The sequence below is a fragment of the Myodes glareolus genome, chromosome 1, assembly GCF_982192425.1.
Source record: "Myodes glareolus chromosome 1, mMyoGla1.1, whole genome shotgun sequence".
NCBI lineage: Eukaryota > Metazoa > Chordata > Mammalia > Rodentia > Cricetidae > Myodes > Myodes glareolus.
Genome location: NC_142026.1, coordinates 29,215,113 through 29,240,157, shown reverse-complemented (window position 1 = coordinate 29,240,157; position 25,045 = coordinate 29,215,113). Strand labels below are relative to the sequence as shown.

The 25,045-nt window shown below is 37.3% G+C and overlaps 1 protein-coding gene across 6 annotated transcripts in view; it reads right to left on the bottom strand.

Annotated features, from left to right (window-relative positions):
* Gigyf2 (GRB10 interacting GYF protein 2) overlaps positions 1–25,045 on the bottom strand; it is a 137,306-nt gene that overhangs the window by 104,382 nt on the left and 7,879 nt on the right. For all 6 annotated transcript variants that reach the window (XM_085697113.2, XM_087905132.1, XM_085697125.2 and 3 more), the window contains one exon: positions 3,667–3,749. In XM_085697113.2, the coding sequence (XP_085553239.2) occupies positions 3,667–3,707 (41 nt within the window). In that variant the 5' untranslated portion in view covers positions 3,708–3,749. The remainder of the gene's footprint in view (positions 1–3,666; positions 3,750–25,045) is intronic.

Sequence of the window (25,045 nt, the reverse complement as noted above, 5' to 3'; positions counted from 1 at the left end):
CCCCAGAAAGCAGGATGTCTATAATTATTCTCGCTATAATAAAGTCTTCTGAAATTATCTGAGTAGATTTACAGTCCTTAAATTTTTCTCAAGTAAAATCTGATTTTTTTTTAGATGTCTTGAAGTACACATTTGCAAAGATGAAAGAGTAGTAGGACATAAACCAACAGATTCTTTTCGTGGTAGGACTATGGATAATTTAGACTTTTTCTGTGTTTTGTTCCCCATTGTACTGTTTTCTCCAAATTTTCTTGTTAATAGAACCAACAAAAAAAATTCTATTAAGACCTAATCTTAATCAAAAGTATTAACACCAAAACAACTTATCAAGATAGTACTTTAAGCACTCAAGAAGCCGGGGCAGGTGGATCTCTGTGAGTTTGAGGCCAGCCCAATCTACAGAGTGAGTTCTAAGACAGCCAGAGCTACATAGAGAAACCTTGTCTCAAAAAAAAAAAAATAGAAAAAGTTTTGTCAAAGACAACGTAAACACACAGAGGAAGTGAATTAAGTTATCACTATCTTTCTGATGGTCAATCTGTACGGTGTCATCTAAACCTTAAATTAAAAGTAAAACTTTTGATTTAATAATTCTACTTCAAGGGAATTAATCCAAAGAAAATGATCAGAATAGAAACAAAATCATTCAGAAGTATACATATATCATTTACAATAACAAAACATTGAAAACAACTTTACTTTCCAGCAATTTCATTCTTTCATTTAATAGACATTTATTGAGTGCCTACGAGCCAGGCACTGGAACTACAGCAGTAACAAGCTATACAACAATCCAGACCAAATGCCTGCTCACAATGGAGCTCACAGTCTAGGGAGCTAGAGGCTGCATTCTGAGCAAGAATTATTTAGTATATCACATTTTGATATACACACTACAGGAGTTAGGGAGTATGAGGAGAGGATACAAGCTGTACAGTCAGAAAGTCAAAAGTAGTAACATTTGAAGAAAGGCATTTAAAATTGAGTGGTTTTTGTACCTAGAAATTATTTTCTTCACTAACTCTGTCATATCCTTTTACACTATTTTGGTGAATCTGTAATTCACTTTCTTATTCTAATAAACAATCCACAACCTAATGATTCTGTTGGGTTTAGTAAGGCTATATAGGTATGGTCCTTCCTGACTTAATGTTCTACTATCAACACAACTGCCCCAGATAAGGTCTAGAGAGGAGGATGGGAGGAGAAAATTTTCAATAACAAGTTTATTTTTTAAAACTAAGATGAAAAGCTTTTAAAAGAAAAAAGTCATTTTATATATCACTTGTTAAATAAGCACTGTATAAAGAGTCATTAAATGTTTCTGCATGGTTCAGAGTTACAAAATGACTCAACATAATCACTCTGTTCCTTGATTTTCAACTATTATAACACAGTTCCTCATCTCAAGATTTATTATGAACATATTACATGAAGAAAATATGCCAAAAGTCTCCAGTGACAACAAAGTAACTTTCTAGTACAGGGTTGTTTTGGCTGTTTAAGGTCTCCATAAACTACCTTGGCTGATGGTATAATTAAGGCTGTGCCTACTCAGCTCTACACTCCTCAGTAACGGTTCCTAAGTACCAATGATACAGGATTAACCTAGGTAACAACGAGAAGTTTCTGATTAAGGACAGAACTGATGACTACCATCTGCTAAAGTTGACTCAGTTCAAATTAAACACCTTATAAATACTTCAGGGTACAATAAGGAGAGCAAGTAAAACACCCCTGACAGATTGAGCCAATGGCATAGAGATACCTGCAAATGATCTGACGTTCAGTAACACATGTCATAGAACAGCAAACTTTCTGCAAAGGGCCAAGGAGAAAATGTACAAGCTCTAAGAACTAGGCAGCCTCTAATACAACTATTCATCCCTGCCAGAGTTAGCACAAAACTATCAAGGTAACATGGAAACAAAAAAAGCATGGCTGTCTTCCAATGAAACTTTATTCACAAAAACTTTACTTGAACTCCAACAGGATTCCAGTGCAAACCAGAGATGTAAGATGTTTAAAAAAAAAAAAATCAAGAATATCACCAGTTTGATTGAATTGTTTTTGTTTTTTAATTCTTTGGTTTTGGTTAAATTTTCTGGCTTCATTTTCACTACATATTATTAGCAAGATGCTGTAAGAAAAAAGCTCTTTAAGTATCTCGGTGATTTTAATATGATTTTACAAAGAAAAACTTGAGAATGTATTAGTACAAAAGAAAAGTAATAATAGCAGAACAGCTGCACACACAACGGTTTACAAAGTGAACTACATAAATTTAAATCTACCTGATTAAAGAAGTTAATATGGTGTGGATAAAGATTTAGCTTAAGAATGCTAAAATGTTTTTATAATACTAACAGCTGAGAACAGCCTCTACATCTGGAGAATTAAATGATAGTACATTCATACAATGAAACTACTTAATAGAACCAAAAAAGCGTTTATTGAAAAAGGTTTTGTTTGGTTTAGGCTTTTTTTGTTAAGGTTACAAGATTGAATGCACAGTTTGATCCTATTTTATGAAAATAAATACACATATACACAAATAAGATACATAAAACCACCTGGAAAGATACACCAAGATATTTACAGTGGGTACTAAGGATCAAATTAAGGTATTTATACCTTTTCCTTGCTTACTTATAATTTCTGATTTTTCTAGAAACAGTGATTTAGAAATAAGAAAAACTCTTTTTTAAATATAAAACATCTGAAACAGGTGCAGCATTGTTTAGATCAACATTTTCAAAATAAACTCAAACTATAGGCAATGTGTCAATTCACAGAACTTCAAATGTTTTCTCCTTCAGTCTCCAAATGCTAACCATGAAGGTTAAGAATATTTAGGAATTACATATCAAAAAAAGTGTATATGATCGAGTAAGTTCGTAAGACTCTTCAAACAAGGAACTCCTACAGAAGTCTTACAAACCACCACCTAAACATAAAGAATGCTGATGCTAATCCAATTCCTCCTTTAGATATTGCCTTTGACATTACCAAAGGGGTTTGTTCCAAGTATGAATGGAAAATTAACTATCATTATTCACGTCACTGAAGAGAGGATCTTCAATCACCAACTTTGGGGGGGAAAGAAGAGGGGGGAAAGCCACACTATAATGTGATGGATCTCAAAATTCCATGAGAATTCCATATTCGGGGTCCAAACATATCTGTAAGAGACTCAAAGGTCAATTAATTGTTATTATGGCAAACGCTAACTCAGCTCTAGATGGGCTACTGCTAATAGCCAGTATTAATTCTGGACCACCTGCTTAGCCCATCAATAAAAAAGTTTCAAATGCTTCCATTAAAACTATTTTTAAATAAGCAAATCAAGAGTAGAAAAATAGATATTAAAGTATTATTGTTATAGTTATGTAAAATTGTTTATACATACACAAAGGTTCAAAAATAATTTTCTAGGGTGGTAGAACTATAGAGTTTTAATTTCATTATCCATACCTAACGAACCCAAGAAAAAATTCAATTAGAGAATGTTGTCCTTTATGAAATATAAGATACTATAAGCTAGTCACATTTTTAAACTATACACGTGAAACAGAAATATGCACATTTATACACCACCCAGCTCCTGTATAACTCTTACTAGTGGATTATGTCATTCAATATCAAATAAGACAAGACTGAACTCACCATTCAGGCCCAAAGTTTAGTGTCTGGGTTTCTGCTGCCATTCTTCTCCGTATTTTTAAAAAGATTTTTGTATGTGGAAAAACCTGTTAAACAGAAACACATCTTTGTCAAACAATTTCAAGAAAAAGTGAAGTATACCAGATCAGAACAAACAGCTAGACAATGTGTGATCTGCTTATAATCTCCTAAGAATGAGAGTTTTTAATGATTATTTACAGCAATGCAGCTGGCAAAATGAAATGAGTAAATCTAGGGAGGGACAGATTTACTCATTTCATTTAGCCAACTGCACTGCTGTAAAAAAAAAAAAAGTCTCATAAGAATAGATAGACAGACAGACAGACAGACATTGATCACAGTGGCAAACATCTTTAATCTAAGCACTCAGGACGCAGAAGCAGGTGGATCCCTGAAGAGTCTGGTATACATAGTGAGTTCTAAAACAACTAGAGCTATGTAAAAAGTCTCAAAAAAGAAAAAAAAAAAAAAAAGAAAAGAAAAAAGAAGATAGTAACAAGAAGCAAATAATAAGCTTAATGGGGATGAAGATGGGAGTAGAAGGTAGTAACCAACACAAAGAATACATGAAAAATACTTATAGAGAGCTGAAAAGATGGCTCAGAGGTTAAAAGAACTGACTGCTGTTCCGGAGGTCCTGAGTTCAACTCCCAGCAACCACATGATGGCTCATACCCATCTATAGTGAGAGCTGGTGCCCAGAACACTATATACATAATAAATAAATTTTTTTTAAAAATTTAAAAAAAGAAAGAAAAATACTTATAGAAACCCACCAGGTGGTGTGACACATGCCTTTAATCCAAGAACTTGGGAGGCAGATCTCTGTGAGTTCAAGGTCAGACTACAAACCAAGTTCAAGGACAGGTTCCAAAGCTACACCAAGAAACTCTGTCTCAGGAAAATCAAAAAGAAGGGGGGCGGTGGTGGCACATGCCTTTAATCCCAGGCAGAGAGGCAGGCGGATCCCTGAGAGTTTGATGTCCTACAAGAGCTAGTTCCAAGACAGGCTCCAAAACTACAGAGAAACTCGGGGTGGGGGGTGGGGGGGGGTTGAGGGGGACAAACCAAACCAAACAAAAAAAATTCAAATAGAAACCCACTACTCTGTAAGCTAATTTAAAAGTGAAATTGGGGGGTGGGGAGCAGGGGTTTGGAACACAGATAACCCTGAGTGAGTAGATAATGTTTCCCCAGAAGACATGGATTATTAAATGAAAATATCAGTGGGGCCCAAACCCCCAAAATAACACTGGCTATTGCCATTGTTCTTGATTACCTACCAGAATAAGATGGTAACACTCTATTACTGAAGTCACAACACATTTGGTTATAGGACATAAATCAAGGTGGAAGCGACCTGAAATTTTCACAGTGCCAGAAGGTGCTATGCAGGAGAAGAAAAGCATCAATGTATTATACAGCAGTGAAGCCTGAATGCTGTAATGCCAACCTGCCAGGTATAATGTGCTCACTAGTACAATAGTGGCAAGAAAGTAACGGAGGTAACCAGGTACTTTCTGACTAGATTTGAGGCCTGCTCTGAAGAAAGGAATCTATGCCAAATACTATGAACTAGATCAGAAGTCCGTGGCCCAGAAGGTCATAAGCACCAGGGAGGAACCTATTACTATCGTTTTTGCTAAATGGACAACTTAAAAAAGTACACAGACAGGAAAACCCCTGAAACTTGCTGGATGGCCAGTCAATCCAAACCAGTAAGCAAAAGGTTCTTCAGTGACACCCTGTCTCAAAACAAGTGGAAATCAACTAAGAAAAGACACCAAACATTCACCTCTGGCCATCATATTCATATGCACACACATGCACAGAGAACATACAAGGGTATACAGTATACACTTAAGTGTATAACAAATATGCCCCCCAAAAATTTTAAAGTCCAAACTGCTTATATCATTTTTAAAGTTGTCACGAGCACCAAATCATCACTAAATTTTAAACAGATAATAGTGGAACCAGGCATTCACACACCTATAGTTCCAGAATATTTGTAATCCCAGCATACCTGCAATGCCAACACTTGGAGGCTAAAGCAAGAGGATCTGAGTTCAAGGTCAACCTGGATTACAAAACGACTCGTCTAATACATAGAAATGGAACTGTTTCAGACATTTTGAGTGACATGCTGCTACTACTACACAGCTGGGAAAAAGAGAAAGGTGGAACACTACTGTGTTCTTACATGTGTGTATGTGAAGACCAGAGATGGCTAACAGGTATATTCATCAATCAATCTCTACTTTAATTTTTGAGACTAGAAGCTAGAGCTGACTGAGTTGGTTAGACTAACAAGACAATTTGGTTAGATTAGCCAGATCAGGGATCCTGCTTCTGCTTCCCCAGTGCTCAAATTATAGGCATGTGTCACTATACCCAGGTTTTGAATGAGCATTCTAGGGGATCACATCTGGACCCCAACGCTTGCATGGCAAGTACTTTACACTTTACTAACTGAGGTCAAAAAAAAAAAAAGAGGTTTCTCTGGCCTCTTTTCCTTTTAACAGGTGTGCAAAAATGATACACTGTGTAATACAAATCTATCAAAACTCCCTTAATTAAGAGATTTTTTTTCTTTTTCATTTTTCTTGTGGTATGTGTACTTGAGCTTGCATGTCTGCATTTGTGGGAAATGCATGTTCATGTGGAAGTCCTTAGTTGGTATTAGAAATCATTCTTGATATCTTTTTCCACCTTATTTATTATAGCAGAGTCTCTCAATCGAACCCAGAGCTCACCAGCATTGCTAGTCTCCTTAGCTAGACTCATCTGAGGATCCCTTGTCCCTGGATTCTGAAGCTAGAATTAAAGGCAAGTTGCCACATCCACTTGATATTTATATAGGTTCTGGGGATCCAAACTCCAGTCCTCAGGCTTGCATGGCAAAGACTTTAACCACAGAGCCATCTCCCAAATTCTCTAAAAGAACTCTTTTTTAAAACACAAAATATGAAAAATCTGTGCCAGACTTTCTATGATTATCATTTCTTTTGTTTACTTGTTTTTGGAGATAAGGACTGACTATGTAATCCAGGCTAGACACAAACTCTGCCTCGTAAGTACTGAGATTACAAATTTGTATCAACACATCCAGATCATGTTTTCTTCTAAATAATGCATAAGGTTAAGAGCTTTACAATGGATATGTGCATTGGAGCCAATTAAACTCACAGTACATCCCAAATTAAGTAATTAGGTAAGACCAAGAAACTGTTAAAACAAGTATTCCACATACCAATCAGCCCTGTTACCTTATTGCCACAATCAGTTCAGTATGTTTTGTACAAGTATATGAAAACACCTGGTACCAAATTGAACTATATAGACTGCATCAGGTTAAGATTTTTTTTTTTTTGTAATACAAAACATCTAGAGTCTGGAAAGATGGCTCAGTGGTTAAGAACACTTGCTATTCTTGCAAAGGACACAGGTTCAGTTCCCAGTACCCACATGGTGGTACATGCACACACATACATGTTTTGCCTAGAACAAATAAAATAAATGCATTTTAAAAATCTTTTTGTTATTATTTGTCCAACTTTTTGAGTTCCTACACACACACACACACACAGATCGGTCTCTACACAGTCCTGGCTATTCTGGAACTCACTATGTAGATTAGGCTGGCCTCAAACTCAGAGATCCACATGCCTATTCTTCCCAAGCACCGGGATTAAAGATGTGCCATTTGTTTTTTAATATTAATTCTTTTTAAACCACTATTTCAAACTCTACCTATCCTAAAGCTTTCAAATGAACTTTGAGGGGACCTCTGACTACTGCAAAGGTGATCTAAATTTCTTAAAGCAAGTCATGGATTGAACTAGAATGGATTTATTCTAATTTAAAATTACTTAGTATCTTGAAAATACTTTAAAAAATCACATAGCAATTTATTTTCCTCTTTAACTTACTACAACACATATGATCATCCAGGTTGTCAAAGCACCACACTCCACAGGTGTTACACAATAAAAACAGAACCCCTAGGGTTGGGTATGGACTCAATTCCAGACTGCAGTCTTAAGCTGTAAGAGGAGCCCGCCCCGAGCACAGGGAGCATCTAGGAAACAAATGAATGAGCAGAAAAATCCTGTTCTGGTACACTGATCATCCTCACTATATGTACTGCAAAACCTCACAAACACCAAATGCCCCAAAGCTTGAACCCAGCTACTAATTATAACATGGTTCCCTAGAATTATTTCCTGGTGCAAATACTTCTGGAGAACGCTAAGAACAATCCAAGTAAATTAATTCTCATCAACAGAGCAAACAGAAGAGTGCTCTGATCCTTTTCCTTATGAATTAAAGGAGAAAAATCTAACTTAAGCATTGAGCACCTTACTCAATCCTGAGTTCCAGACCCTAGTTACTTCTTCCCAACCAATTTAATAGAGTGAGTTTAATAAACTTCTGGAAGGACTATCTTACATAGTTCCTCTGAATTATAAAAAATTAGTTGAAATGGAAATTATGCCTTATCTCTGAATAGTCTTTCCTAAACTAAGAGCTGGGTGCTAAAATGAGAATAGTCTTCCCATCTTTTGTTTTGTTTTGTTTTTTTTAGGGGGTGGGGATTGGGGGGAACAGGATCTCATTGTATAGCCTTGGCTGCCCTGAGAATCTTAGTCTGTAGATCAGACTGGCCTCAAACTCACAGAGATCAGTCTGCTCTGTATGCACCACCACACCCAAGGGCATCATTTCAAACCCTACACAGTTAAATGTTTTCAACTTAAACCCCTACAAAGCCTCCTGACCTCTGGGGAACATCTTTGAATTTGTAAAACTTGGGATCTGAAGCTGACCCCGAACTCTACTCAGCCAAGTTCCTCTAGATTGCCTTCTCTTCACACCAGTTAATTTTTCTTCCATGATTAGTACTATCTGGGACTATTTTGACCCAAGCTTTTCTGTATCTCCCTTCCTAACTTTCCCAAAAATAATCATGGCTTATTTAACTATAAATTTCTCGAGTGCTGTCTCTACTAAGTACCTGTGGCTAGAACTATGCTCAAAAGTGTGTAATGGCAAAAAGGGCACCGAGCAAATGAAGACAAATTTTCTAGTCTGGGAAAGAGAGCTTGGGAGAAAAGACCCACCTACTCTGCCCCAAATTACAAATTTGATTTTTTTTCTATAGTATTATTTTGTATGTCATTCTAAATTAATTAAATAAGCCTACCTCAAAGCAGGGAGCTTTGATAAAGGTACCACTGTTTTGAAAGGCTGCTGGTCAATCACACTGAAAAAGCCAATCATGTGAAACTCCTGAAACCCTTCACCTATCATTTTCTCTCAATTATTGCTAACTCTTAAAGAGTCTTCTTACATCCTTTCAATAGTCTGAATTCTTTTAACTCATATCTAATTAGAATAAAATTTCTAAACTAGATATGGTAGTGCATGTACAGTACAAAAGCAAAGGAAAAAATGTTTTGAAGGATAGTTAGTCTGCATGTACTATGTAACCAGATCCTATCTTCAAAATAATTAAAATTTTTAGAAATCCAATTTGCAAAGCTAGAGGAATGGCTCAGCAATTAGAAGCACAAACTGCTCTTGCAGAGGACCGAAGTTTTATTTCCGGGAACCACAAAAAGCAACACACAACTACCTATAACTCCAGTTTGGCAGAATTAGACACTCTCTTATGGCTTCTCGTGGAGATGGCGGTAGAAGAATCAGGAGGTCAAAGTCAGCCTCAGCTACAAAGTGAGTTGGAGGCCAGCTTAAGATACACAAACATTTGTCAAAAAAAAAAAATCTGGATGGAGGGGGTCAAGCAAATGTCTCAATATATACACTGTGCTAGAAGGTTACAAGTAGAGAAAGACCATATGGTTAGACATCTGCAACTCACAACTTTCACTTAATTCATCTCTAGCTCCTTCCCCTGGAGATACAACTGTCATCATGTTCACCATTTCCACAACACAATAATTTTCAGTAAGCCAATGATTACTCTCACCTGAAATGTTAAAAATTTAGAAAGTGTTCCTCCATACCTCTTTTTATGTTCACCTGTATGTAGTAAAAAGGGGGAACTAACTATTATTTTCTACATACTAGAATTACACTATATATCTAGGGATGCCTAACATGGAATATGCCCTGGGTTCTATCCTTGATGTCTCATAAACACGTCATAATGGAACATGCTGCAATCCCCAGCACTGGAGAGATGGAGGCAGAAAATCAGAAGTAAAGTAATCCTCAGCTACATAGCAAGCTGGAGAATACCCCGGGATACAGAAGACTGTGTCTCCAAAGAAAATCCTATTATATCCTCTATTTTGAAACATTCAGTACAGCTTAAAGAACAAATTTCTGGGCTGGAGAGATGGCTCAGCGGTTAAGAGTACAGGCTGCTCTTCCAGAGGTCCTGAGTTCAATTCCCAGCAACCACATGATGGATGACAACCATCTATAATGATGAGATCTGGTTCCCTCTTCTGGCCTGTAGGCAAACATCCAGACAAAATGTTGTATACATAATAAATAAATAAATCTTTAAAAAAGAAAAAACAAATTTCTAACATAAATACAATAAAGTCAAAATTTTTTTAGCCCTTTAAAGAAGTTTTAGAATTATGTTATTTTTTATGCATGAATATTTTGCCTGCATGTATGTATGTATACCATAGACATTCCTGGTGTCCAAGAAGGGCAGAAAAGAAGGTGAGATCTCCTGGAACTGGAGTTACGTATGTTTGTAAGCCACTATGTAGATGCTGGAAACTAAACCTGGGTCCTCTGCAAGAGTAACACTGCTCTTAATCACTGAGTCATCTCTCAAGCTCCAAGTAATAGTTTTGTAAAAGTTATATAATGTTTATAAAACAGGTAACTTCAAGTTTTTGCTGTCGGGAATGAACAGTGCTTTAAATACTAAAAAGATTCCCAAAAATCAGTTGCTTCTTAAAAATGGCATATAATATAATGATTTCTTGTTTTGAGACAAGATCTCACCAAGCAGGCTACGCTGGTCCAGAACTCATTATTCTCTATCTCTCAAGTACTGAAATCACAGGAGCGTACTACCAAGATCAGCAAATACACTGACTCTCTTCCTTTTGTTTTGTTTTGTTTTGTTTTCCAAGACAGGATTTCTCTGTATTCTCTGTAGCTTTGTGGCCTGTCCTGGAACTCTCTCTGTGTAGACTAGGCTGGCCTCGAACTCACAGAGATCCATCCACCTGCCTCTGTCCCCCGAGTGCTGAGATTAAAGGCGTGCACCACAAATGCCCGACCCATTTCAAATTCTTTACAGTAAGTTTAACATTATAGATACTATACACTAAATATAACTGCCAATAAAGATTCCATGTTGCCATTTTTGTGATGAAGTCCTGGGGTGCGGGAGGGAGGCAGTGTTCAGCAAAAGCCCAAAGGCATTGTGCATGTTAGGTGCTCCCTTCCAGTCTTATACTGTTATTTTTTTAATACCTTTTTTTTTCCTTTTTCAATACAGGGTTTCTTTGTGTAACAGTCCCGGCATCCTGGAACTCACTCTATAAACCAGACTGGCCTCTGCCTCCCCGAGGGCTGGAATTAAAGGCATGTGCCACCACTGCCTAGTCACTTATACCTTTATCAGTTTATAAAAGACAAGGGTAAGATGACAGTCAGCCTTATAAGCAGTAGGACCTCATTTCAAACCTTAGAATCCACACTTTAAAAGTCAAGAATCAATGGTGCACTTTAGTAATCCAAGTGTTGGGTGGGCAGAGGCAAATGGATCCTGAGGCTCACTGGCCAGCCAGTCTAGCCTAATCAATGAACTCAGGCCTATGAGAGAACTCATCTTTAAAGAAGGGGGTGGGGGTGGGGGGGCTGGAGAGATGGCTCATAGGTTAAGATCACTGACTGTTCTTCTAGAGGACCTGAGTTCAATTCCCAGCAATCACAGCGAATCACAACCATAAATAATGAGATCTGAAGCTCTCTTCTGGCATGCAGGCACAACTGCAGACAGAACACTGTATACATAATAAATAAATCTGAAAGAAAGAAAGAAAGAAAGAAAGAAAGAAAGAAAGAAAGAAAGAAAGAAAGAAAGAAAGAAAGAAAAGGAGGAGGAGGAGGAGGAGGAGGGAGGGAAAGAAGAAAGGGTGGGCTAGGCTCAGCTTGTAAAGGCAACTGTTGCCAAGCCCAAGAGCCTGATTTTGATCCCTAGAACCCACACAGTAGACAAGAACTTAATCCTGTAAGGTGCCCTCTAACTCCCACATGTGTGCTATAATATATACACATTTGTATACATGTACACAAAGACACAAATAAATTTTAAAACAATATGCAACTGGTTCCTAAGAAGCATCAGCTGAGGTTGTCTTCTGGCATCTACATGTAAGTGTACACATATATAAACATATATGGCACACAAATATGCACCTGCATACACAGACAGACATAAAGACAAGAATTAAGACAAGACATAAAGACAAACTATATTCAGATTCATAGTGGAAAGAAGCAACAGGGTAAACACTAGAAATTAATCTGGCACATTAGTGTGCACACACACACAAACACACCCACACTCACACAAAAATGTAATAAATCCAAACTTAAATTATATGAATACATTATGACTTTAGAAGGAAGAGGACTATGTAAATTGGTGAAGAGTGCCTGTCTTAATATGTGGAAGGCCTAAGTTAATCTCCAGGACGCACACAAAAAAGGTAAGAACCATTATTGATCAGTACAATGGCATCCCGAAAGATAGCTAAACAACCACTAAGTCAACATAAACAAATCAGTTTCCAAAAGTTAATACAGTCAGTGCTACTCATCTGCAAGTATCCAAAGTCTTAAGGGGGCTAACAGAGTTTAAAGATGGAAACTTAGTAAAATCTAAAACAAAGACGACATATACATTACAATATGACAACATTATTCAAAAGTCAAAATTATCAAATGCCTACTAAATACCAGTCCCTAATGGGTTCTGCATTATTGAGGAGCACTATATTCAAGAAACTACTAAAGGGGCTGAAGAGATGGCTCAGTAGTTAAGAGCACTGAGTGTTCTAGAAAACCTGGGTTTGATTCCCAACACTCACATGGGTCACAATCATCTGTAACTCCTGTCCCAAGGGATTCAATACCATCGCAGGCCCCCGTGGGCACCAGACATGTACATAGTACATAGACTTTCATGAAGGCAAAACATACACACCAAATAAATGTGTGTATGTGTGTGTATGTAGGTATGTATGTGTATAAAGAAACTCATTGGCTCTCAAAAAAGAAGCAAGAGTTTAACAGCAGAACACAAGATTCAGTGAATGAGAGGCCAGGAAAAGTAACAGTGGCAACAGGAAATGAAGTAGCCACAGCAAGAGAGAAGCCTTGCTAAGAAACTAACCAATACATGTAGCTCATCCTACAACTGCTGCATAAAGGATATGCTATAGAGGGCTGCAATGTTGACAAGCCAGGATTTGAACTGTTCTGAATGTTCAAAGTTGACAGTTTATAATGAGATATGTTGCCAAATGTCTTACATTGTAATAACAGGCAGATCTAATGTATGTGTGGCACTCTAACTCTTTTGAATCAGGACCAATCTTACAACTAAAGCTTTTAAAACAGAAGACTAACCTAAGAGTTTCTTTTTAACTTAAAAACATTAAACAGTTTTTCTGAGAAGTAAGTATGTTCATATGTTCAAAACAACACACACACATACACACAAATTGAAAGAATACACAAGAAATATAAGCAATAGTTCTCAGAGGAGAATGACTGGCTGTAGGGAATACCCAACACCTATTTTCCCACTGGGCATGGTAGTACATGTCTGTAACTACAGCTCATTAGGCTAACATAGGAGGAGCAGGAGTTTTGGGCCAGCCTGGGGTAACAACAAAATCTTGCTCCAAAAATAATTAATTAATTAATTAATTAATTAATTAATGTGCTTGTTATTGGTCTATCTCTTGTACTGTCCTGTCACAAATATTTTTATATGAATTTTAAGCTAATAAAACTCCAGGCTGTAGAGATAGTTCAGTTAGGTTAAAAGCACTGCCTGCTCTTCTAGAGGTCCTGAGTTCAATTCCTCACAACCACAATTATCTATAAGTGTGATCTTATGCTCTTATGCTCTCTTCTGGTATAAGGCATGTGTATAGATAGAGCACTCACGAGATAGATAGATAGATAGATAGATAGATAGATAGATAGATAGATAGATAGATAGATAGATAGATAGATAGATAGAGAGTCAGTCAGTCATATTTTTAAAGAGAGTTAATAAAACCCCATCTAATCACTAATTAAAAAGCAAATATAAATATCCAAAATTTAAATGTTGCTTATGAGCAAACAATTCTTTTTTGTTTACTTTTTTGTTTGTTTGTTTTTAAGAAATGGTTGCTCAGTAGGCCAGGCTTATCTTGAACTCCCAGAGATCCACCACTGCCCACCTGAGTCAACAACTTTTAAAATACCAAATCTTCAAAATTTATGGGACAACTTTGTTTTTCTTTTACTTTGCACCTTTTCTGATTTCCAATAAAAAGTTATCTATTTTGGGAGAAAAGGAACATCTTAACTGCAAAAAAGTGAAAGTCATTTTTCCCATCAGAAGGAACATATTACTAACTGAAGGGACAGGATATCCCTCTCCCAAGTTCTTCTAGTCTCTTACCACTTTTCCAGTAGACCCAACTTCCAGAGAATAACATTCTTGTAGAGAAATATTTAAGGTTAGGTTTTCTACAGGAAATGTATAAAGTATTTTCTTTGGCACAATACAAAAATATAATGGATTCAGACAACATTATCTGGTAAGAGCTAACTAGATTATCTGAGCATATTAAGGATAAGGACTACAATGACAGTCCCTAGTAAAGATTCCAGCCTAGCAAAAGCAACTGAGTAAAAACAGGCATGATAAGGATTAAGGGGAAGTCATAGAATAAAGACTGTATCCAACACATTGTAAAAGACCATACCTGTGTATATCCAAAACTACTGATGTTTACTTTTGTTTTGAAATCACATGCCTTTACCTGTTGGGGGAAGGAGGCAGCATGCCAGTCCCAGTAATTGAACTTTAGGTTATCAGACTTGGCGACAATCACACAAAGAGGGTGGACATGAAAGTACCTACCCCATGTTCTTTAAGTGAGATGAAGCACAGAAAGAATTCCCAGAAGCTCGCAGGCTGACTAGCCTGGCACTTGAAGCACAAAAGCTACAGAGAGACCCTGGCCTCAAAACAGATAGGAACACAACCTCCACAGATATACCACAGCATACATGCAGCCACATACACATACACACAAAAACATGCTGAAATCTAATTCTTTGTATAAGCTATAAACAAGAGATGAGATGGCACCCAAATGGTGACTGACATGTCTATAATTCCAGTTCCAAGAGATCCAGGCACACATGTAATACACAGACATACATACAAGAAAAACACTCCTAAGCATAAAATAATAAAAATAAAGAGTACTACTGTAATTTAAGTAGTACTCAAACATTTCAAATATTTAAATGAAAAAAAAAGCTGAGTCTGATACAAGCATCTCTAATCTCAGGGATCAGAAGGATGAAACAAATGGATTATATTTTCAAGGTTAGTCTAGGCTATATAGCCAAATTCTAGACAAACGCGCATATACACACACACAGATACAAAGAAAGAGAGAGAGAGAGAGAGAGAGAGAGAGAGAGAGAGAGAGAGAGAGAGAGGGACTAGCTGAATAATCCCAGTACTCAGAAAATGGAGACAAGGGGATCATTATCATGCACACATGAGAGAGACAGAGAGGGAAAAAAATACACAGAGACAGAGGAGAGAAAGACACATAACTAAAAATAATAAAAATGAGCATTTCTCTAAAAAAATTGCTTTTTTAATTTGGGACAGAGAATACATGTACTACCATGCATGTGGAGGTCACAGAAAAGTGTCAGGTATTGCTCCTCAGGTACAATTCACCTTTTGAAAAGGGATTTCTTACTAGCCTAAAGCTTAAGGAAGCTACCAGGCTAGCTGACCAGCATTAGAGGATTACACTCCTGGTGTTTTTTTTTTTTTTAAACATGAGTTCTGGAAATAACACCACCACTCTCAGCACTTTAGCAGCCAGAGGTTTTACCCCAACCATCAAAAAGGTTAATTTTTATTAGATCTTACTTATTTTGCATTACATATGTGTGTAGATACATGCATACCTTGGGCACATGTGTAGAGGTCAGAGAACAAATTGCAGGACTTGGTTCTCTCATTCTATCATGTGGATTCCTGGGATTGAACTCAGATCATCAGGCTTTGCAGCAAGCACCTTTACCTGCTAAACTATCTCACCAGTCCCTTCCACAAAAGCTGATTTTTTAAAAAATAAATAAATAAACTTAACTTAGAATAAGTGCTCCCAAAATAAATTTAATTTAAAAATCAGTTCCTCAAGAAAGTATACAAGTGACATTATATAGACTCTGTGTGTGTGTGTGTGTGTGTGTGTGTGTGTGTGTGTGTGTTTGTGTGTGTGTGTGTAAAACAAAGAGACAGAAGCCATAAATTTGAGGGTGGGGGGTATGGGAAGGGTTGGGGGAGAGGAAAAACCAAGTAACTACAGTTTAATTTAAAATAGAAGAAATAACTACAAAGGACAAATTTATCAAGATGACCATCAAGACTGATAAACCATACTATCATGGAGTTTTGTTTTGTTTTGTTTGTTTGGAGACAGGGTCTCACTATACCTTAACTAGCCTGAAACTCTCTTTGTAGACCAGACTAACCCTAAGCTAAGCAATCCATCTGCCTCTTCTACCTCCTAAGTGTTCTCATAATTAAGGTAGAGATGGCATGCTCTACTCTGTAATCTACCTAAAGACCCACAACCCCAAAGAAATAGTAAAGAAAACACAAGACAAACTCTAATACAGTGATATTTTACAGAAACACCTGACCAGTACTAAATTCATCAAGGATATCAAAAACAAAAGAAGCATCAGAGCCAAAGAAGCATAAAAATACAGATTAAATGTCATATGTCATTCCAAATCTTATCTTCCAACCAAAAAAAAAAAAAAAATAGGTAAAATTAAACAGGAAAAGTATAAATGAGGGGGCTGGAGAGATGGCTCAGTGGTTAAGAGCATTGCCTGCTCTTCTAAAGGTCCTGAGTTCAATTCCCGGCAACCACATGGTGGCTCACAACCATCTGTAATGAGGTCTGGCGCCCTCTTCTGGCCTGCAGGAATATACGCAGAAAGAACATTGTACACAAAATAAATAAATAAATAAATAAATAAATTTTTAAAAAGTGTAAATGATAGATTTTAACAATGTGTCAATACTGGCTTACTAACTATAATAGGGAGAAATCCCTATATTATCCTCTCAAATTTCTATAAGCCTACAACCGTTCTTAAAATGAAAGCCTATCATAAAGACAAGGGAAATTAAGGCTATAACTGTAAAAGTTAACTACTTTTGTATTCTGCTCTTGGTTTGGAGATTTTTTTTTTTTTTTGGGTGGTGTTAAGGATGCAATCCAGGATCTGTGCGTGCCAGACTGACCCTGCTACTGAGCTACATCTCCAGCCATTTTTTAACAATTAAAAATGAATAGGTATGGCCAGGAGGTGGTGGTGCATGTCTTTAATCACAGCACTCAGGAGGCAGAGGCAGGTGGATCTCTGTGAGTTCAAGGCCAGTCTGGTCTACAGAGTAAGTTCCAGGACAGGCTCCAAAGCTACACAGAGAAACCCTGAATTGAAAAACCAATAAATAAATGAATGAATGAACAAATGAATAAATAAATAAATGGATGGATGGATGGATAAATGAATGAATGAATGAATGAATGAATGACTAAATAAATAGGTGTGATTAGCATATTCCCTCTGACAATCTCAGCACTCGAGAGGTAGGTACAAGATTGCTGTAAGTGGGGCTGGAGAGATGGCCCAGAGGTTAAGAGCACTGTCTGTGCTTCCAGAGGTCCTGAGTTCAATTTCCAGCAACCACATTTTGGCTTACAACCATCTATAAAGAGATCTAGTGTCCTCTTCTGTTGTGCAAGCATACATGAAGGCAGAACACTGTATACATAATAAATAAAGATTTAAAAAAAAAGATTGATGTAAGTTCAGGGCAACCCAAGCTACACATCAAGTTCCATACGAATCTCAACAACCAACTACTATTAAGTAAATAAATAAAAGTTCTTCAATCACACTAGCCACATCTCCAAACTCAATGGGCATACTTGTGTATAACTAGAATACTGGTCAACAATAACTGAAGGGCAGTCCATCAAAGCACAAGTTTGGTTAAACAGTGCTAGAGAGTTTTTACTAAATTTTTTTTTTCCAGTTTTTCAAGACAAGGTCTATTTGAAGCTTCGGAACCTGTCCTGGAACTAGCTCTTGTAGACCCGCCTGCCTCTGCCTTCCAACTGCTGGGATTAAAGGCATGCATCACCACTGCCCAGCTTGCTAGAAAATATTTTTAAAGGAATTATCAACTAATCATAGCTCAATCTGTACCTACTCAGTCCTAAAAACCTTCAATGAAGGCTCTGGGATGTAACCTGTAATAATAGCATGGTTAGCTTGTATAAGACCCTGGGTTCAATCCCTAGCACACAGTAACTAATGCATACATGAAACATGGAAACACAAGGTTTAAAATATTATTTGCCTTTTACGCTATGTCAGCCCTTGTACTAACCATTCAATAATGGTACTATCACTGACACTGACAACATTCACATTAGTAACAACAAACTACACTAGCAGTCTATTCTTCATTGCCAGAACATGTATCACAAAACAAATAGCACCCTTTTAAAAAGTGTCTTATTTGAAAAATCAGAAAAAAAAAACTATCATGTTTTTGTTTTTTGGTGGTTTTTGTTGTTTGCTTTGTTTTGTTTTTTCGCAACAGGGTTTCTCAGTGTATCTTTGGAACCTGTCCTAGAACTCATTCTATAGACCAGGCTAGCCTCAAACTCACAGAGATCCTCCTGCCTCTGCCTCCAGAGTGCTGGGATTAAAGGCAAGCACCACCACTGCCCATTAAAACATGTATATGTTTTAAATCTGCTTGATGAAATAGGAAATAACAGAAAAGCACTAACCCCTTCTGCAAACCAGTATCATCAAGAAATACTACTCAAGTACTCAAGAGTTGTGAGATCAACTCAAATGCTTTTTTTGTCCAAGGAAGATTATTTTAATTAGGAAAAAAAAAATCTAACAGCCAAATACAGTTAAAAGAATTGGCTCGTTTTTTCAAAGAGAAGAACAGAGACTAACACTACAAGAAAAAACAGAGATTATTCAGTGATATCTGGAAGTAAACAGATCCTGCTACAGTTGACTACATACCCAAAGTTCATATACTGGAAATTTCCCCAACACAACAGTCACAAGAGGTGATTAATCTGCTCTCATGAACAGATTAATAACATTAACCAGGGATGTGGTTAGTCATCACTAATGTAGGTCATTATAAAAGCAAGTTTAAAACCCTCTCTCTCTTCCCCTTGCTCTCTCCCTCTTGCCTTCTACCATGGGATGATGCAGCCTCAATAAAAGCTGAAGCAGACGCTGGTATCATGCTCTTGAACTTCCTAGGGCAAAACAAGAGCCAATAAATTGTGGTACACACCTATTGTTACTACAGCAGAAATCAAACTAAGGCAGGTCTTAAGATCAAAATGGATTGGACACAGGGCAAAGCCCTGAGTTTAATCCCCAGCACTGCAAAATTAGTATATATCTCAGAGAAAAAGGAAAACCTAAAAAATAAACATAATAAATGTAAAACCAACAGTCACATATGATGATACACATCTGTAATCTCAGTATTCAAGAGGCAGGAGGAGCTCAGCAGATTCAAGGACAGTTTGGTCTACATAGGAAGTGTCAGCTCAGTCAGGGCTACACACCGAGTTCCCGGTCAGCCACAGTTACATAGCTTAATTTTCAAAAAATAAATTAAAACACACAAATGCAGGTACGCACACGCACACACACATTCCTTGGAAAGCTTATCAAGGGGCGTAAAAGATCAACGTGGCCTAATAATCAAACTCTCAGGCTAGAGAGTTGGTTCAACCACCACCCAGCATAAAGGTGGAATTTTAATACTGGACACAGTAGTAAACTAATGGGAAGTAAAGCAGGACAGTTATGAGTCTGAGGCCAGACTGAGCTATATGATAATTTTCAGCATGCCCTAGGATACATAGTGTGACCTAGTTGTCAAAAACAAAAACAAAAAGATACTTCAAATAATGGTGCTTGAGGCTGGAGAGATGGCTCAACAGTTAAAGAATACTTGCTCTTGTAAAGAGTTCAGGTTCTATTCCCAACACCCACATAGCAGTTCACAACAATCTATAACTCCAGTTCTAGGGGCTCTAATACCTTCTTCTGGCTTCCTCAGGTACCAGGGATGTGTGCTGGGCACATACATACACATGCAGGCAAATATTCATACACATAAAAATAAAAAACAAATTTAAAATAGAATTTAAAATGGTGGCGCATGCCTGTAATCTAATCCTCATCTTCAGGAAGAAGATGCTAGAAGACATCCACAAACTCAATCACTGGATAAAGCTCTGGGCTGGAGAAACACCTTAGTAGTTAAGGGAACTTACTACTCTTGCAAAAGACTTAGGTTCAGATTCCAGAACCCAAATCATGACTCAATTTCAGGGAATCTAACCCTCTCTTCTGAACTCCACAGGCACTAGATACATATGTGGTATAAACAAATACATGCAGGCAAAACATTTAAAACACAATCTTTCCAAAAAAAATGTGAAACACTAGACTTCTAGAAATTACATAAAATTTTAGGCTTAAATTTACCTATTTACATGGTAATAATAATTATAAAAGATCATAAAAGCTATCATTCATTAAATGACTACTTCATGCCAGTAATTCCCACAATTTTCCTGGGATATACCTAATAACTAAGAAAATAAGGTCCCAATTGGCTAACTATGTAACCTGTAGGTAGGTGACAAAAAATTAAAGCACATTATCTCTCTGCTTTTCATTATCTACTGATATGGCCCTCAATACAGCAATGGCTAATCTTGACTGCATCTGGAATCAACTAAAACCCAAGCTGCTGGGCACTCCTGTGAGGGAGTTTCTTGATCAGATTATTTGAACCAGGAAGACCCACCTTAAATGTGTGTGTGGCATCTTCTGGTGACAGTCCACATAAAAGGACACAGAAGAAGGGAACTCTGCTTTCTTCCTGCTTGCCCTCACTCTCGCTGGCAAGTTCATCTATCCTGCTGCTGCAGCATCCCTTCACATGATCAGAATCAACTTCTTCAGGATTCCAATGCAGACTCAAGAGCAGCAGCTTTCCAGGAACCCTTCAGTTTTCAGGGCCAGACTGGGACTGCTGAGACATCCAACCTCGTGGACTGGACAATTCTATTCTCAGTCTCTCCAGTGTGAGAGACAACCATTGCTGGACTATGCAGACCACATCCTATGAGCCAGTCTAACAAAGCCACTTTTAATACATACATACATACTCAGTCTATTAGTTTTATTCTTTTAGAGAACCCTGCCTAATACACCAGCCAAACTCCTTGCAATTTTTAGAGTAATTTTTCCCTCCTTTCCTCGCTATTCCTCACTCTGTCCCATTACTAACTCCCACCTTTCCATCCATAGTAAACCCTCTTTTAAGAAGGAATATGTTCTCAAACTCAGAAACAGGAGTAAGGGGCTTGGAAGTCTTCCAAAAAGTTGTCAGTTTTCAAAACACAAATTAAGACTCTCTGACCATTGTTTTTACAGGATAGCTTTGCATCTATCTACACAATGGCCATGGTTTGACCAGTGCTTCATCAATTGTCAGTCAGAAAATATTGAGAGTTCTTGCATTTGGCTACCTCTATCACAACTATGTCATGATATACCAATTAGAAAGTTCCAAGACAAGGGGCTGGAGAGATGGCTCAGGGGTTAAGAGCACTGGCTGCTCTTCCAGAGGTCCTGAGTTCAATTTCCAGCAACCACATGGTGGCTCACAACCATCAGTAATGAGATCTGGTGTCTTCTTCTGGCGTGCGGGCATACATGGAAGGAATGTTGTATACATAAGAAATAAATAAATATTTTAAAAAAAGAATATTTCTGTAAGATAATTGTCAGTCTCTACAATCTAAGGACAAAATGCTGGACACTAGAGCTCCTAAGACTTCCTCCGGGCCAAGAACTACTTGAATACAAAAAAAACTTTATCTCAAAAGAACATGTTAGCCATTAAAGATGACTCTAATAAAAAGCATTATTGTTACTAACATTTCCCTACTGCTTTGGAATAATATGCAATTTTTTTGTCCTCCTTTTGATGAAAGGTTAAAAATTTAGCATTCTAGAGCTAGTTGTGGGGCGTACATCATTAAGCCCAGCCGAGGGAGGCAGAGAACAGATCTCTGAGTTCGAGATCATTCTAGTCTACACAGCTAATTCTTACACAGCCAGACCTTGTCTCAAAAACAATACAAAAAAAAATCATCCTAAGAAAAACTAAGATGCCATCAACATGGTCATGTCATCTTAATCTTACCTTAAGCCCTGGTCTTCCAAAAAGAAATACACAGGGACTACCAAAAGTTTTACAAAGAACATGTGGTTGTTAAACTCACAAAACTTGGGGCTGGAGAGATGGCTCAGAGATTAAGAACACTGACTACTCTTCCAGAGGGCCAGAGTTCAATTCCCAGCAACCACATGGTGGCTCACAGCCATCTATAATGAGATCTGGTGCCCTCTTCTGGCATGCAAGCATACATGGAAGAAATGTTGTATACATAATAAATAAATAAATCTTTAAAAAAAAGAAAAACTCAAAAAATTTTGAGTATGTCTTAACTCAATGTCCAAAATAAAGAAAACAGATCATTTGAAAGAAAACAGATCATTTGAGACAACTCTTCTACCTTAAGAATAAATTCAGCTATAATTTGATAAAAAAGACTTTGGCCTGAAGAGATGGCTATGTCAGTAAAGCACCTGCTATGCAAGCACAAAGACCTGACTGGATCTTCAGCACCCACAGAAAAAGTCAGGCAGTGGATATACCTATAATATGCCAGTCTAGCCAAATTGATGAGCTCCAGGTTTAGTGAGTTCCTATCTCAAAAAATAACAGTAGAAAACAATTGAGAAGCTACCCAATGTCAACCTCTGGCTCCTACATGCACATAAACACGAGTAAACATGCATCAATACACATGTACACACATACACATTCCCTTCCTCCCTCCCTTTTTCTCCCTCCAAAACATCTTCAGCTGAGGAAAAGTACGATGAGAAGTCAGATCTGTTGACTATTATTACATAAAAGTATTATTTTTATTAGTAATCCCTAGGCTTTACATCAAAAAAAAAATCTATATATATGGACTGGAGAGATGACTCAGCAGGTAAAAGTATCTGCTACCACACTTAAAATCTTGAGTTCAAACCCTAGGATCGACATGATGAAAAAAAAGAACCAACTGCCAAAAGTTGCCCTCTCCTCTGACCTACATGTACACACTGTGAAACACACACATGTATACAAACTAAATGTAAAAAGGGTTTTAATCTATTTGTGCGGGTGATCGTTCGTGTGTGTGTGTGTGTGTGTGTGTGTGTGTGTGTGTGTGTAATACTTTTTTTTTGAGACAGGGTCTCACTATGTAGCTCTAGCTATCCTGGAACTCACTATATAGACCAGGCTAGCCTCGAACTCAAGATATTAAATTGCCTCTGCCTCCCGAGTGCTGGGATTAAAAGTGTACAAAATCAAGTCCAGCAATTAAAAAAAAAATTATTGAAAATTAGAAGTCAGAGGCTGGAGAGACAGCTCAGCAGTTAAAAGCACTGACTGCTTTTCCAGAGGATCCAGATTCAATTCCCAGCACCCACATGGCAGTTTACAACTGTCTGTAACTCCAGTTCCAGGGCGCCTGACATCCATGGCAAAACACCAATGCACAAAGAATTTAAAAAATATATATTAGAAGTCAACAAATATATAAGTTACAACAACAAAGACTTCAAAATGTTCCACTGAAAAAAGTTGCCATAAACTGGGTGTGGTATCGCATGCCTGCTAATTCCAACATTTGTGAGGAATGGCAAGTCATGAGCCCCAGGCCAGTCTGCAATTCTACATAGTAAGTTTAAGGCCAGCAGGGTTACAGCATTAGATTGTCTTAAAAAAAAAAAAACAGGACCAGGCAATGAAGGGGTTCAAAGACTATAAAGTTTCCAGTGTCACACATCTGTAACCACAGGACTTGGGAGGTAGAGTCAGGAAACTGGGAGTTCAAAGCCAGTCTCAGCTACATAGTAAATTTGAGGCCAGTCTTGGTTACATGACACCCTATCCCCAAATAAAGTTTAAAATCAAGTGTGATAGCGCATGCCTATAATTCCAACACTCAGGAGACAGAGGAAGGGGGACTATAAATTCAAAACTAGCCTGGGTTATACAGTGAGACCCTGTCTCACACATAAACATATATAGACACATACAGAATTTACTTAAGGAGCAAAGGATATAGCTTAGTAATAAAGCATGTGCTTAGGCATACCCAATGCCCTGGGCTAGACCCCAACAATACACTAAAAACAAATTTACTTCTATATTTCCTAATAATTCTAGAGTACAGAAATACACGATTTCCAAGGTTTATACTATGTCACTCATATTTCCCAAAAGCTAAGTCTCTATTACTACTCTCTATTCTTGTTTCTTTTCTTTGTTTTTGGTAGATGGGGGTCTCACTACGTAGTCCTGGTTGGTCTAGTACTATTCTAGTACTACTAACCTTTGTTAATAAAACGAAGATCATGTATAAATTTTGAACTCTCAAAATATACAGCTTCATGAGTTGCTTAATACTATAAAAAGTATTAACAATTAAAATTCAAAAATCAATAACAAATTTTTCCACAAAAGACACCTGTTTAAACCTTTTTCCTGAGCTTTCCCACCCCCAAATCTAGAATTTTATTAAAAGTTCTAAATAATAAAGCTTTATTAAAGGGTTTAATTGGAGCTAGCAAGATAGCTCAGTCAGAAAAGGTGCTTGGTGCCAAGCCGATGAAGTAAGTTCAATGATCCCTGGACATAGTATGGTCAAAAGAGAAAACCAATCCCCAAAAGCTTTCCTCTGACTTCCACTCCACATAAGTGCCATGGCATTCACTCCCACACATAGTCATATACATATACAATATAATAAATATAATCTTTTAATTAAAAAACTTTTTAAATGAACTAGAAGATTCCATCACTGATACATGATAATTACTG